Source organism: Erythrolamprus reginae, chromosome 8 (genome assembly GCF_031021105.1).
Source record: "Erythrolamprus reginae isolate rEryReg1 chromosome 8, rEryReg1.hap1, whole genome shotgun sequence".
NCBI lineage: Eukaryota > Metazoa > Chordata > Lepidosauria > Squamata > Dipsadidae > Erythrolamprus > Erythrolamprus reginae.
Window position 1 is genome coordinate 11,188,762 of NC_091957.1, and position 15,142 is coordinate 11,203,903.

At 43.9% G+C, this 15,142-nt stretch overlaps 1 protein-coding gene across 1 annotated transcript in view; it reads left to right on the top strand.

The window, feature by feature from the left end:
- RABGAP1 (RAB GTPase activating protein 1) overlaps positions 1 to 11,373 on the top strand; it is a 94,856-nt gene extending 83,483 nt beyond the window's left edge. The window contains exons 20-26 of the mRNA XM_070758842.1: positions 1,488 to 1,580; positions 2,800 to 2,910; positions 5,212 to 5,316; positions 6,651 to 6,734; positions 6,947 to 7,018; positions 8,246 to 8,443; positions 8,986 to 11,373. Of these exons, the coding sequence (XP_070614943.1) occupies positions 1,488 to 1,580; positions 2,800 to 2,910; positions 5,212 to 5,316; positions 6,651 to 6,734; positions 6,947 to 7,018; positions 8,246 to 8,443; positions 8,986 to 9,108 (786 nt within the window). The 3' untranslated portion in view covers positions 9,109 to 11,373. The remainder of the gene's footprint in view (positions 1 to 1,487; positions 1,581 to 2,799; positions 2,911 to 5,211; positions 5,317 to 6,650; positions 6,735 to 6,946; positions 7,019 to 8,245; positions 8,444 to 8,985) is intronic.
- The last annotated feature ends 3,769 nt before the right edge of the window (positions 11,374 to 15,142 follow it).

Consider the following 15,142-nt stretch of genomic DNA (forward strand, 5'->3'; position numbering starts at 1 on the left):
TCCCTAGCCCTGCCGTTACTTGTCCCAGCTTTGGCCAACCTACAGTTCAAAAGCACGCAAAAAACCACCCTGCTAAACAGCTAATAGGCACAACACTGTCTTGTGCCCTGTGATGTTAAGCCATGTAGTATGGCTGTGTTAGTAGTATCCGTTTCGCCTTTCCTATTATCTGCTTCAAGAGCTTCTTATGACTGTAACTTTATGGTTTGTATCTCATGATTTTAGTTGATTGCTCATTTGGTATGTCGGATGACTATGACTTGAGTGTTGTCTCTTGTGATTTATGATGATTGTATTTTGGGATTCTGATCATGATTTAAAAACGCTGCTTGTACAGTGAGAGCTTCTACGCTGGAGACAAATTCCTTGTGTGTCCGATGATGCTTGGCCAATGAAGAATTCTATTCCATTCCATTCCGTCCTATTCCGAATTCTCTTCTCTTCTATATTATATTCTATTTTCTATTCTATTCTGATTTCTCTTCTCTTCTCTATTCTATTTTCTATTCTATTCTAATATGTTCTATTCTAGTCTATTTTCTAACCTATATTCTATTCTACTATATTCTATTCTATATTCTATTCTATTCTATTTTCTATTCTATATTATCTGCTATTCTGTTCTCTTCTTTATTCTAGTCTAGTCTATTTTCTATTCTAATCTATTTTCTATTCTAGTCTATTTTCTATTCTAGTCTATTTTCTATTCTAGTCTATTTTCGATTCTATATTATCTGTTATTCTCTTTTCTTCTTTATTCTAGTCTAATCTATTTTCTATTCTAGTCTATTTTCTATTCTATGTTATCTGCTATTCTCTTTTCTTCTTTATTCAAGTCTAGTCTATTTTCTATTCTAGTCTATTTTCTATTCTAATCTATTTTCTATTCTATATTATCTGCTATTCTCTTTTCTTCTTTATTCTAGTCTAGTCTATTTTCTATTCTAATCTATTTTCTATTCTAGTCTATTTTCGATTCTAATCTATTTTCTATTCTAGTCTATTTTCGATTCTAGTCTATTTTCGATTCTATATTATCTGTTATTCTCTTTTCTTCTTTATTCTAGTCTAGTCTATTTTCTATTCTAATCTATTTTCTATTCTAGTCTATTTTCTATTCTATGTTATCTGCTATTCTCTTTTCTTCTTTATTCTAGTCTAGTCTATTTTCTATTCTAATCTATTTTCTATTCTAGTCTATTTTCTATTCTAGTCTATTTTCTATACTAGTCTATTTTCTATTCTATTCTATTTTCTATTCTAGTCTATTCTATTTTCTATTCTATTCTGTTTTTATTCTATATTCTATTCTACTATACTGTATACTAGTATTTTCTATTCTAGCCTATTTTCTGTGCTATATTCTCTGCTCTTCTCTTCTTTATTCTAGTCTATTCTATTCTATTCTGTTTTCTATTCTATATTCTATTTTCTGTTCTATTCTATTCTTCTGTTGATGGAGCTCTAATATGTTTTTTTTTTTTAAGATTAGCCAAAAGAAGTTGAAGAAATACGAGCGAGAATATCATACGATGCGGGAGCAGCAGGCTCAGCAGGAAGATCCCATCGAAAGGTTCGAGGTGAGGCTCTCCCCCCCCTTGTGCATAGACTAAACAAGGTGTAGCACAAAGAGAGAAACCCGGATGCAGACTGTCTCACTAGCGCCCCCACACACAAAATAAACCAATTTCTTACCCACAAAAAAAGAATCAAGAGTCTGACCTTGAATCATTCTTTAGTTCCCTGCTAGTCTCTTCTCATCTTCTCTTTCTGACCTTGCTTTTCTCTCTCTCTCCCTCTGTCTCTCCCTCTGTCTCTCTCTCTCACCTTGTCTCTGTCTGTCTCTCTCTGTGTCTCTGTCTCTCTCTGTCTCTCTCTCTCTGTGTCTCTGTCTCTCTCTGTCTCTATCTCTCTCTGTCTCTCTCTCTCTCTATCTGTCTCTCTCTCTCTCTCTATCTCTCTCTCTCTGTCTCTCTCTCTCTCTGTCTCTCTCTCTCTCTGTCTCTCTCTCTCTCTATCTATCTATCTATCTCTCTGTCTCTCTATCTCTCTCTCTCTGTCTCTGTCTCTCTCTATCTGTCTCTGTCTCTCTCTGTCTGTCTGTCTGTCTCTCTCTCTATCTATCTATCTCTCTGTCTCTCTATCTCTCTCTCTCTCTCTGTCTCTCTCTATCTCTAACTCTCTGTCTCTCTCTATCTCTCTCTGTCTCTCTCTCTCTCTATCTATCTATCTCTCTGTCTCTCTCTCTCTCTCTCTCTGTCTCTCTCTATCTCTAACTCTCTATATCTCTCTCTCTATCTCTCTCTGTCTCTCTCTCTCTCTCTGTCTCTCTCTATCTCTAACTCTCTCTATCTCTCTCTCTATCTCTCTGTCTTTCTCTCTCTCTCTCTTGGGTTTGGGGTTTGTTAGCATGTCTCTGTGCAGCTTGCTACGAGACCTTCGACATACGCAGAGCAGAGTTAAAGGCAAGGGTGTAGATCCAGCCAGTAAAAGACACAGACTTAGTATGCTAACAAGTATTATTTACATATATACAAGCACAAAGCAGAAATAGATAATATAGCAGCAGGAAGCAAAGTACACTCCCCCCCAAAAGGTAAAAGGCAAAGAATGAGTGCTGGCCAAGGGAGAGAGTGCTGGCGCCCTCTTATGGCCAAACCAGCCATAGCTCTTAAAGACATATTACCCCATTTAGAGCTACAAACTACTAATGGTAGTTTAATACATGGCAACCCCAAGTACAGGCGAGTACCATGTACTAACAGGGTTCACGCCTGCCCCTTTTTGGCATCCTTGCAGAGAGAAAACCGACGCTTGCAGGAAGCGAACATGCGATTGGAGCAGGAGAACGACGACCTGGCCCACGAGCTGGTGACTAGCAAGATCGCCCTGCGAAAGGACTTGGACAACGTAAGCCTGTCTCTCTCTCTCTCTCCCCTTCCCTCCTCTGCATGGTCAACATTCTTAGTATAACTTGACTGCTTGTTAGAGAAGTGAAATTTTCCTGGGCATCTTCTAGCTCAGTGTTTCCCAACTTTGGTAACTTGAAAATATCTGGACTTCAAGTCCAGATATCTTCAAGTTGCCAAGGTTGGGAAACACTGTTCTATGCACTTATCAACATCTCCATGTTCCATTCTCCAACTTCTCCCCGTCCTCTTCTTCTTCCTTCTCCTTAGATTTAGAAAAAAATAGATTTAGATTACTAGAGTTGAAAGGGACCTTGGAGGTCATCTAGTCCAACCCCCCACTGCTCTTGGAAATGTTGGAGGTCTTGATATTGTTGTTTAATGATTATGACAAAGACAACTAGTTAAAAAAAGTATGTACTTGGTAATATTTGGATTGTTATTCTGACTTATTATGTGTATGACTTAATAATAATAACAATAACAACAACAACAGAGTTGGAAGGGACCTTGGAGGTCTTCTGGTCCAACCCCCTACTTAGGCAGGACCCTCTATACTGCTTCAGACAGGTGGTTATCCAACATCTTCTTAAAAACTTCTAGTGTTGGAGCATTCACAGCTTCTGGAGGCAAGCTGTTCCCCTGATGAATTGTTCTAACTGTCAGGAAATTTCTCATTAGTTCTAAGTTACTTCGCTCCTTGCTTAGTTTCCACCCATAGCTTCTTGTTTTACTCTCAGGTACTTTATCGACGGCAGAAAAAGACCTCATGGTCCATCTAGTCTGCCCTTATACCATTTCCTGTATTTTATCTTAGGATGGATCTATGTTTATCCCAGGCATATTTAAATTCAGTGACTGTGGATTTACCAACCACGTCTGCTGGAAGTTTGTTCCAAGGATCTACTACTCTTTCAGTAAAATAATATTTTCTCATGTTGCTTCTGACCTTTCCCCCATCTAACCTCAGATTGTGGCCCCTTGTTCTTGGGTTCACTTTCCTATTAAAAACACTTCCCTCCTGAACCTTATTTAACCCTTTCAAGTATTTAAATGTCCCCCCTTTCCCTTCTGTCCTCCAGACTATACAGATGGAGTTCATTAAGTCTTTCCTGATGTGCTTAAGACCTTCCACCATTTTTGTAGCCCGTCTGTGGACCCCTTCAATTTGATCCATATCTTTTTGTAGGTGAGGTCTACAAAATAAATAAACCCTCATGCTTTGCAATTCTGACAAGGATTAATCTTGGGCAAGATTTAAGCTTGGTGTCTTGTCATCCTCATAACGCCCACAGAACCAACTGGAGCATTCACAGATTTCGGGTCATTGTGACATGGTTGTCGCTTGTTTCCTGGGGGTGTCTTCTTTCTTCTCCCAAGGATGGACTCTGCTGCTATCGCCACTCTCTCCTTTGTCGTTTAATGACCTCATAATCCCCATGATGGCAAACCTAGGGCTGCATAACTGTCACTTGTTGCTTGTATCCTTATATATATCAATTGTTTCCTGATTGCTTATTTGACCCCATGACAATCATTAAGTGTCATACCTCATGCTTCTTGACGAATGTATCTTTTCTTTTATGTACACTGAGAGCAGATGTATCCCATCACACTTGGCCAATAAAGTATTCTATTTTATTCTATTCTATTCCGAATTCTATTCTATCAAGAATTCTATTCTATTCTATTAAGAATGTTATTCTATTCAGAATTCTATATTATTCTATTAATTCTATTCTATTCAGAATTCTATCCTATTTAGAATTCTATTCTATTCAGAATTCTATTTTATTCTATTAAGAATTATATTCTATTCTTTTAAGAATTCTATTCTATTCTATTAATTCTATTCTATTAAGAATCCTATTCTATTCTTTTAAGAATTCTATTCTATTCTATTCAGAATTCTATATTCCATTAATTTTATTCTATTCAGAATTCTATTCTATTTAGAATTCTATTCTATTCAGAATTCTATTCTATTCTTTTAAGAATTCTATTCTATTCAGAATTCTATTCTATTCTTTTAAGAATTCTATTCTATTCTATTAATTCTATTCTATTAAGAATCCTATTCTATTCTATTAAGAATCCTATTCTATTCTTTTAAGAATTCTATTCTATTCAGAATTCTATATTATTCTATTAATTTTATTCTATTCAGTTCTATTCTATTCAGAATTCTCTTCTATTAATTCTATTCTATTCAGAATCCTATTCTATTCTATTCAGAATTCTCTTCTCTTCAAACCGTAAACTCTCGTTCTGGTCCTTTGACCACCGTTGTTTCCCTTTCCAGGCGGAAGAGAAAGCCGATGCGTTGAACAAGGAGCTCCTGATGACCAAGCAGAAGCTGATAGACGCGGAGGATGAGAAGAGGAGGCTGGAGGAGGAATCGGCTCAGGTCAGGACAGGATGGGGCCGGAGGGAAGTTGGGCAGGCAGGAGGTGGAAGGGACTACAGTCAGTTCTGGAGTTGTAAGGCCATCCTTCCTGCAGTTGAGCATGTGGAAAGACCATGAACTCAATCTGTATAGTCTGGAGGACAGAAGGAAAAGGGGGGACATGATCGAAACATTTAAATATATTAAAGGGTTAAATAAGGTCCAGGAGGGAAGTGTTTCTAATAGGAAAGTGAACACAAGAACAAGGGGACGCAATCTGAAGTTAGTTGGGGGAAAGATCAAAAGCAACATGAGAAAATATTATTTTACTGAAAGAGTAGTAGATGCTTGGAACAAACTTCCAGCAGATGTGGTAGATAAATCCACAGGAACTGAATTTAAACATGCCTGGGATAAACATAGATCCATCCTAAGATAAAATACAGAAAATAGTATAAGGGCAGACTAGATGGACCATGAGGTCTTTTTCTGCCGTCAGACTTCTATGTTTCTATGGAGGTCCTGGGTCATCCAGGCCACTGGGCTTTTTCTTTCTTTTTCCCTTTTTCGCTTCGTATCCAAGAAGCTTCTTCAGCTCTCCTTAAATGTCTATGGAGATTCTCAGTCATCCAGATCGTGGTCGTCCCCAAGGTGGTTTTTTCTCCCCCTCTCAGGAGGCAACTGGACATTCTTGTATTTTTTTCTTTTTGAAGATGTTTTGCTCTTCATCCAAGAAGCTTCTGATTGATTGATTGATTGATTGATTAGATTTCTATGCCACCCAATTCCTCGGACGCAGGGTGGCTCACAACAAAAGAACACATAACATGTAGAAATCTAAAATTTAAAAACATACTAAAACCCCAAAAACCAGTCACTCATAGTCAGGCAGTCAAACATGAATCCATTGGTCGGCCGGGGCTAGATGTTGGTTTTAGTGGCCCCAAGCCTATCGGCAAAGATGGGTCTTTAGACTCTTGGGGGGGGAGAGTGTGAATCTCTGGAGGGAGTTGGTTCTAAAGGGCCGGGGCCACCACAGAGAAGGCTCTTCCCCTGGGTCCCTCCAGACGACATTGTTTCGTCGACGGGACCCGGAGAAGGCCAACTCTGTGGGACCTTACCGGTCACTGGGATTCATGCGGCAGAAGGCGGTCCCTGTTAGAAAGAGAGCAGCCGTGTCCCAAAATGGTATCTTCTTGCCCCAAGTTGCTCAGGTCGACAGGACTGGTCTCTCTGCTTCCTTGTGACTTGTGTCTTCTCCCCCCCCCCCAGAGGGCTTTTGGTGGGTTAGCGAGAGAAAAGGGGGCTCTGGCGGAGGGAGAGATAGATGAACGACTGGCCTTTTTCTCTTCTAGCTGAAGGAGATGTGCCGGAGGGAACTGGACAAGGCCGAGTCGGAGATTAAGAAGAACAGCTCCATCATTGGGGACTACAAGCAGGTACGCAGGACGGGGCTGCTCCGAAGCAACCCTGGCATCAGGCCTCTCTTGGGCCGGGAAAAACTTCACCACCTTGCCTTCTTTTTTACACAAAACCAACATCTCAAAAAGAGAAGATTTGGTGGCAAGGAAACGTGGCCAACATGGGAATCTGGGCGAGGGATGAGAGCCTCTATCTGGCCCTGTGCTGACTGCTCCGGTTTGCCTTGCAGATCTGTTCCCAACTGAGTGACAGGCTGGAGAAGCAGCAGATAGCCAACAAAGCTGAAATTGAGAAAATCCAGGTAAGTAGAGGCACAGAAGAACGGGGTGGGAAGGAAGGGGCTGATCTTAGCATCACCTGGTGGGCAACTTTTCCGATTCACCGACTTGGGGATAGATTCCAGGACATCTCAACTCTTTCCAACCTCATGTTTGTGTGGAAGACCCACCCTGGTCCCTGTTTGGCTAATGGAAGGTGGAAGAATTCAGATTGCACAAAGAGAGAGAGAGAGAAGAGATTAGAGAGGAGAGAGTGAAAAGAGGGAAATGAGAGAGAAGAAAGAGAGAGAAGAGATGAGAGTGAGAAGAGAGAAATGAGAGAGAGAAGAGAAATGAGAGAAAAAGCGAGGAGAGAGAAGAGATGGGTGAGAGAGAAGGGGAGAAAGATGAGAGACAAAAGAAAAAAAAAGGAGAGAGGAGAGACAAAGAAAAAGAGAAAAGGGGAAGAGACGAAAGGAGAGAGGAAAGGAGGGAGAAGAGATGAGAGTGAGAAGAGAGAGAAGAGAGGAGAGAAAGAAGAGAGAAAAGAGGAGACAGAAAAAGAAAAAAGAGAGAAGATATACGAGATTGAGAAGAGAGAAGAGATGAAAGAAAGCGAAAATAAAAGGAAAAAGGAGAGAGAGAGGAGAGAGAAAGAGAAGAGAGAGAAAGGGGAGAGGAGAGGAAACGAGTGAGAAGACATGAGAGAGAAGAGAAAGAAGAGAGAGAAGAGAAAAAGAGAAAGAGAAGAGGAGTGAAAGAAGAGAGAGGAGAGATTGAGAAGAGAGAGAAGAGGAAAGAGAATATAAATGAGAGACAAAATAAAAGGAAAAAGAGGAGAGAGAGAAAGGGGAGAGGAGAGGAAAGGAGTGAGAACAGATGAGAGAAAGAAGAGAGGAGAGAAAGAGAAGAGAAAAAGAGAAAGAGAAGAGGAGCGAAAGAAGAGAGGAGAGATTGAGGAGAGAGAAGAGGAAATAGAATATAAATGAGAGACAAAATAAAAGGAAAAAGGAGAGAGAGAGAGAGAGAGAGATGAAAGAGAAAAAGAGAAGAGAGGAGAGAAAAGAGATGGAAGACAAAGAAAGAGAGAAGAGAGGAGGGAGAAAAGAGATTGCTGGGGGGGGGGGGGGTTGGCAAGCAAGTTTGAGGCCTTGTCATCTGTTGCCAGCCGCCCGGGTTGGATCCAAAACCAGCCCACCTGTCCATCCGAGAGGAGGAGGAGGAGAAGACACCCCCGCCCCCATCTCACTATATACCATTCTTGGCCGTAGCAAAAAGTCGACGACTGTGAACACTGCCGGCAGTTCTTCAACAAAGAAGGGCGGTTGAAAGTCGCCAGCGTGGCCAGAGAGGGTTCCGACGAAGACACCGACGAGGAGAAGGAGGGGCTGAAGAACCAGTTACGAGAAATGGAGCTGGAACTGGCCCAGACCAAGTTGCAATTGGTGGAGGCCGAATGCAAAATCCAGGTGAGGAGGAGGAGAGCAGCCGGGGGCTAAGGCTCAGCCAGGGATTCTGCCCCTGCCCCCTTGGGAATTGTAGACAGGCGCAGGTCAGAGCTCTCTTTCCCGACAGAGTTCCTGAGTCGGCTAGTTTCTCAGAATGGGATAGCTGGGTTTGAAATTTTTGTGTGTGGGGAAATGTGTTTCCTGGGTACCCGCAGGAGGATGCAGGCTGATGGAGACCATCCTCGGTTTGGCTTGCTCATTCATTCATTCATTCATTCATTCAATTTTTATGCTGTCCTTCTCCTTAGACACAGGGCGGCTTACGACATGTTACCAGTAGCACTTTTTAACAGAACCAGCCTCTTCCCCCACAATCCAGGTCCTCATTTTACCCACCTCGGAAGGATGGAAGGCTGAGTCAAGTACACTCCTGTTTTAAATCCTCCATCCAATCCAAAATCTAACTCCGTTAGAGTTGGAAGGGACCCGGTAGGTCATCTAGGGACTTTCTAGATGACCTACCAGGTCCCTTCCAACTCTAATCCCGTCTTGTTCCCTTGCAGGACCTGGAGCACGACCTGGGACAGGCGCTGAATGAGGTGCAGGCCTCGCGCAAAACCTGGTTCAACCGAACGCTGAGCTCTATAAAGACAGTGACCGGTGTCCAAGGGAAAGAGACGTGCTGAAGGAGCCGGGCAGCATCCTCGGAGAGGGACAGCTCCCGGGGGCCTCCCCTGAGATACCTTCTGCCTTCAGAGCTTGCCTTGGGCCGGCTGCCTGCAGGAGAGAGAGGACCAGATGTACATAGGACTTCCGAAACACACCGCGTGGCGGTGGGATTATTTCCCCCCCTACAGGCCGGAGACCCAAGCCGGACACGCGGCTCATAACGAGACGAGGGATCTTCATACTACTGATTATTTAACCAGGGGGATGTAGCTGTAGACCGACACTTTTATTTTCCCCTTTCCTTCCTTCCTTCCTTCCTTCCTTCCTTCCTTCCTTCCTTCCTTCCTTCCTTCCTTCCTTTCTCTTTCTTTCTTTCTCTTTCTTTCCTTCTTTCTTTTTCCTTTCTTTCTTTCTTTCTCCCTCTCAGAGAAGGACGATCCGCTCCATTCCGCAAAGCGCTAGGTACGAAGGATGGACCGCCGCCTTCTTCTAACTTAACCGAGTTTACAAACGAGTGCTTTCTTTCCTTTCTTTTTTTGCTTTTACAGTTAACAACTTTTTAAACAGAGATTGCGCTCGAGAGGAACAAAAGCAGAACCCAAACCGCCAACTGACCCTCTCCGCACCGCTCTTTTTTTAATGAAAAAAAAAAATAGTTCCAACTCTTCTCGCCGGAGAGCGAGCGAAAGAAAGCTTCTCCCCCTCCCCACCAAACACACACATGCCTTCCAAAGTAGGGGCTTGCATGGTTTGGAAATGGGACTTGTGCTCCCCGCCCCCCAATATTTGTGTGTATGCTTTGTCCTCCCCTCTTGCCCCCCCCCTCGGCCAGGTCTCTTTCTTTGTCGCTCTGTCCAGCACTTAGTTTTTCATCATGAAATAAACTTCTATGCAACTGAGCGGGGCCTGGGAGGGGCTTCTCGAGGCAAGTCCTTCCCCTCCGCCCCCTGAACAAAAGCTGAGATTCAACGACAGCCTTTTTTTCACCAGGGTCCGTTTTATACACACACATGCGCGGTCGGGCGTGGCTCGTGTTTGTGAGTTTGCAACCAACCTCCTCGGGGGCTTGCTCTGAGCTCCGCTTGGCTTCCGTGGAAGTCGCGTCCCCTTTGTGTTGGCTTCCATTTTGCTTTTATCTCCGTTTTTGGTGAGTTTTCCCCCGCGGCCCCCAGGAAATGGAGGGAGCTTCGTTTTTGACCACTGTTGCTGCTGCTAAACTCGCCTTTCATTGAGGGCCAGGCACACTCCGTTCCCCCTTCCCCACTCAACACTCCCTAGTTTTTGTAACTACTACAAGTAGGTGATAACGCTACTTAAGGTGTCTGAGGGCTTAGAGCAGGGTTCTCGATCAGTAATGGGCCGCTACTGAAACGCTCGGGATCGCCGTTCCGGTAGCGGAAATGGCGGTGTGTGCGCGTCTCGCCCCCGTGTGAAATTCCGCTTCTGCGCATGCACAGCAAGCTAAATCTCACACAAGGATGCTTGCACACGTGAGATTTTGTGATTTTTAGACTTTTGTCTAAATTGGCAAAAATCGCCGAAATCTCACACGTTCGCGCGTCCTCACGTGAGATTTCACTTCTGCGGTAGCGCCAGCGGCAGGCAGCCCCTCGCTGTTCTCCATCCTTGGCAACTTTGTAAACACTTGTGGACTTCAACTCCCAGAATTCTCATCCGAGGAATCCTGGGAGTTGAAGTCCACAAGGCGCTGAAAGTTGTCAAGGATGGAGTAGCCAAAAACCTCACACCAAAAAAGTTGAAGAACAAAGTTTTTTAAATTATTTTTTTTCCCTTTTGGAATGGGGGCGCACCTTTCTATTTATACCGATTTATCCTACGATGGAATAGCTTTTTTTGTCTGTTTAAACCAGCAGATGAACCTAACCGTTTGCAGTGTGTGTGAGCGTAGGCCGTTAACCCCTCAGAGGCAGTGTTTGTATATAAAGATCATTTTTTTTTATTTTCGAGTTTTCTTTCCCTCCTCGACCAGACTTAACGCTAGCTGACGCAAACTGAGATTAAGAGGTGAGAGCGCCATCCCCGAGCATTCACGATTTCTCTCCCCTTAAAAACTTGTATACATGAATAGCTTTCTTGTTTTAATAATGAGGGGTGGGGGGAAAAGAAGAAAAATAATAAAAACACAAAACCTTACTACAATATTACTGTAACTCCATTGATAATAAAAACCAAAACAAAAAAAGTGTGGACCTTGTGGTAGAATAGTTTGCCGTGTGTAGCATTTTGGATTGATCTATAAACTTAGTAAAACGGTATTGTTACCTCTGGTGGTCTTTTATTTCACTCGACCAGCCTTCCCACCCCCCCATCCCCCAGGAAACGGCAGGAGGTAGCCTTGCTTTGAATTAAAATGGGTGTCGGCAACCTTCGGCTCCAGAGCTGAATACGGCTCATCAGCCGCTCTGCTGGGGCTCCAACTATTCGATGATCCCACCCAGTGAAGGGCTGCTCATCGTCAGCGCTTCCCGGGGTGTGTGTCTGGCGGGCACGGGCGCCCCTGTAGGCACAAGATTTGGCTTCTGCACATGTGTAGCAGGTTAAATCTTGTGAGGATGATCGCATGAGTGAGATTGACTCGGACTCCGATTTAGCTTGGATGCTACCTGGAACATTGACACTAGTTGCTGTAACCTAAACTACATTCCTCAAAGGCCTTTCTACAGGTTCCCCGAATGCAGCTGCGAGAGCAATCATGGGCTTTCCAAAATATGCCCATGTTACTCCAACACTCCGCAGTTTGCATTGGTTGCCGATCAGTTTCCGGTCACAATTCAAAGTGTTGGTCATCACCTATAAAGCCCTTCATGGCACCGGACCAGGGTATCTACGAGACGGCCTTCTGCCGCACGAATCCCAGCGACCACAGAGTTGGTCTCCTCCGGGTCCCATCAACTAAACAATGTCGTTTGGCGGGACCCAGAGGAAGAGCCTTCTCTGTGGCGGCTCCGACCCTCTGGAATTGGCTCCCTCCAGAAATTAGAACTGCCCCCACCCTCCTTGCCTTTCGTAAACTTCTTAAAACCCACCTCTGTCGTCAGGCATGGGGGAACTGAAACATCTCCCCCTGCCTATGTAGTTCTTTGTATATGATATGACTGTATGTATGTTTTTAAATATATATATATATTGGGGTTTCTTGTTTTTTAGACTTTTTAAATGTATTATTGTTATTTTAGATTCTAACTATTAGATTTGTCATTATATATTGTTTTTAACATTGCTGTAAGCCGCCCCGAGTCTACGGAGAGGGGCGGCATACAAATCTAATAATAATAATAATAATAATAATAATAATAATAATAATAATAATAATAATAATAATAATACCAGAGTCAGCAGGAGGGCTGTAGATGTCACAGCCTAACAACGTCCATCCTTGGAGAATGTGATTTACGATATGGCCAGGGAGGAGAGGGGAGACGAGATCGTGGGAGCACGTAAATTACACGCGGACAGTTCTGACTCCGAGTATTGCTGGAATGCTGCTTGTCATAATTTCTTTGCTTCTGCGTATGCACAAAGGTCGTAAATCACTGGTTTCTTTGCTTCCGCACATGGACAAAGCTCAAAAATCACAGATTTCTTTGCTTCCGCGCATGGACAAAGGCCAAAACCCACCGATTTCTTTGCTTCCATGCACGCATAAAGGCCGAAAACCACCATTTTCTTTGATTCCGCGCATGGACAAAGGCCAAAAATCACAAATTTCTTTGCTTCCGTGCATGCATAAAGGCCGAAAATCAGATTTCTTTGCTTCCGTGCATGGACAAAGGCCAAAAATCGCCGATTTCTTTGCTTCCACGCATGCACAGAAGCAAATTCTTGCATGGGGGCACATCGGGGATGCACAGATGCGCATGCATTGCTGTTTCCGCTAACGTATCGGGCAATCCCAGCCCTACTGGGGGCAGCCCGATACAGATCCTAGGTCAGAACAGGTTGGGAGATGGGGCGGGTGACGTGTGAAGGAGTGCCCAGCGGCTTTTGGGATTGCAGATAAGACGTTCCTACAGGCAAGAGTGTCTCTTTCTCAACCGAGTCCCCCTCCTGGCAAGCTGTTCCTCCGCCTGGCATTCACCAGAGTCCTGCCATTGCCAGAGTTGGAGGAAAAACATTTCCAAGGAGCGGGACAGGATATTTGCAAACCAAACATGCTTTCTGGCTACAGAGGAAAATCAACGGTGTCTTTTTGGTCCCAGGGCGCCAATTCCATTAACGAGAAGCTAGGCAGCAAACTTCTCTTTTTAATAGCATACAGATGCTTAATACAACACTCTCGTTACTACTCCTCTTACACTTTGCTGCCTGCTCGGGTCATAAATAACCCAGGAGTTGTCAGCACTTTGGAATTCACTGGGAAAAGAGGAATTCTAAGCGTAACTTCCACCAGATGCAAGGAACAGCTGTCAAAATTGGCTCCGGGTTTTAGACTACGTGTGCACGGAGGATTTAAAGCCAGGTAAACCTTTTCTCCTGCCCGCCAAACAACAAAGTGAGAGTCGTGCAATACTTCTGAACTTGCAGCCCACCCCCCTAAAACAGGTCAAGGTGTGTGGAATCTTCAAGGAGTCTGGTGCAAACCTGGTCCCAGGTGGAAATGCATTCTCCCCCTTCCCGACATGCGCTAAATACGCCTGGCGTTTTCTTTTTCTGTATGGTGATGACGAGGAGGGGGTGTCTCTTTCTCCATAGGGCTCAGCTCCTTTGTTCTGTAAGTAAAAGTTCCCTACACGCATAAGTGCTAGTCGTTCCCAACTCTACGGAGGTGGTGCTCATCTGTTTCTAAGTTGAAGAGCCAGCGCTGTCCAAAGACATTTTCGTGGTCATATTGCCGGCACGACTCAACGCCACAGGCGCGCAGAGCGCTGTTGCCTTCCCACCGAGGGTGGTGCCTATTTTTCTACTTGCATTTTTTACGTGCTTTTGAATTGCTAAGTTGGCCAAAGGCGGGACAAGTAACGGGAGCTCGCCCCATTACGAGGCACTAGGGATTCGAACTGCCAAACTGCCAACCTTTCTGATTGACAAGCTCGACGTCTTAGCCACTGAGCCACCACGTCCATTCATAGAAACATAGAAGACTGAGGTCAGAAAAAGACCTCATGGTCCATCTAGTCTGCCCTTATACTATTTCCTGTATTTTTATCTTAGGATGGATATATGTTTACCCCAGGCATGTTTAAATTCAGTTACTGTGGATTTACCAACCACGTCTGCTGGAAGTTTGTTCCAAGGATCTACTACTCTTTCAGTAAAATAATATTTTCTCATGTTGCTTTTGATCTTTCCCCCAACTAACTTCAGATTGTGTCCCCTTGTTCTTGTGTTCACTTTCCTATTAAAAACACTTCCCTCCTGGACCTTATTTAACCCTTTAACATATTTAAATGTTTCGATCATGTGCCCCCTTTTCCTTCTGTCCTCCAGACTATACAGATTGAGTTCACTAAGTCTTTCCTGATAAGTTTTATGCTTAAGACCTTCCACCATTCTTGTAGCCCGTCTTTGGACCCGTTCAATTTTGTCAATATCTTTTTGTAGGTGAGGTCTCCAGAACGGGACACAGTACAGTAGTACCCCTAGATACGAGCATAATTTGTTCCATAAGGGAGCTTGTATCTCGAGGCAACTCGTATCTGGAACAAGTTGTTTTTCCCCTCGGAGATAACCAAAAGCAAGGATTCTTGCGCCACCTAGTGGACGCTCGGCTCGTAACCCGAATTTCAGCTCGGGAATGGAACAGAAATGTCTCTCCCCTCGTGGCTCGTATCTTGAAATACTCGCATGTAGAGCAGCTCGTATCTAGAGGTACTACTGTATTCCAAATGTGGTCTCACCAGCGCTCTATACAGAGGGATCACAATCTCCCTCTTCCTGCTTGTTATGCCTCTAGCTATGCAGCCAAGCATCCTACTTGCTTTTCTTACCACCCGACCGCACTGCTCACCCATTTTGAGTCAGAAATCACTACCCCTAAATCTTTCTCTTCTGAAGTTTTTGCTAACACAGAACTGCCGATACAATACTCAG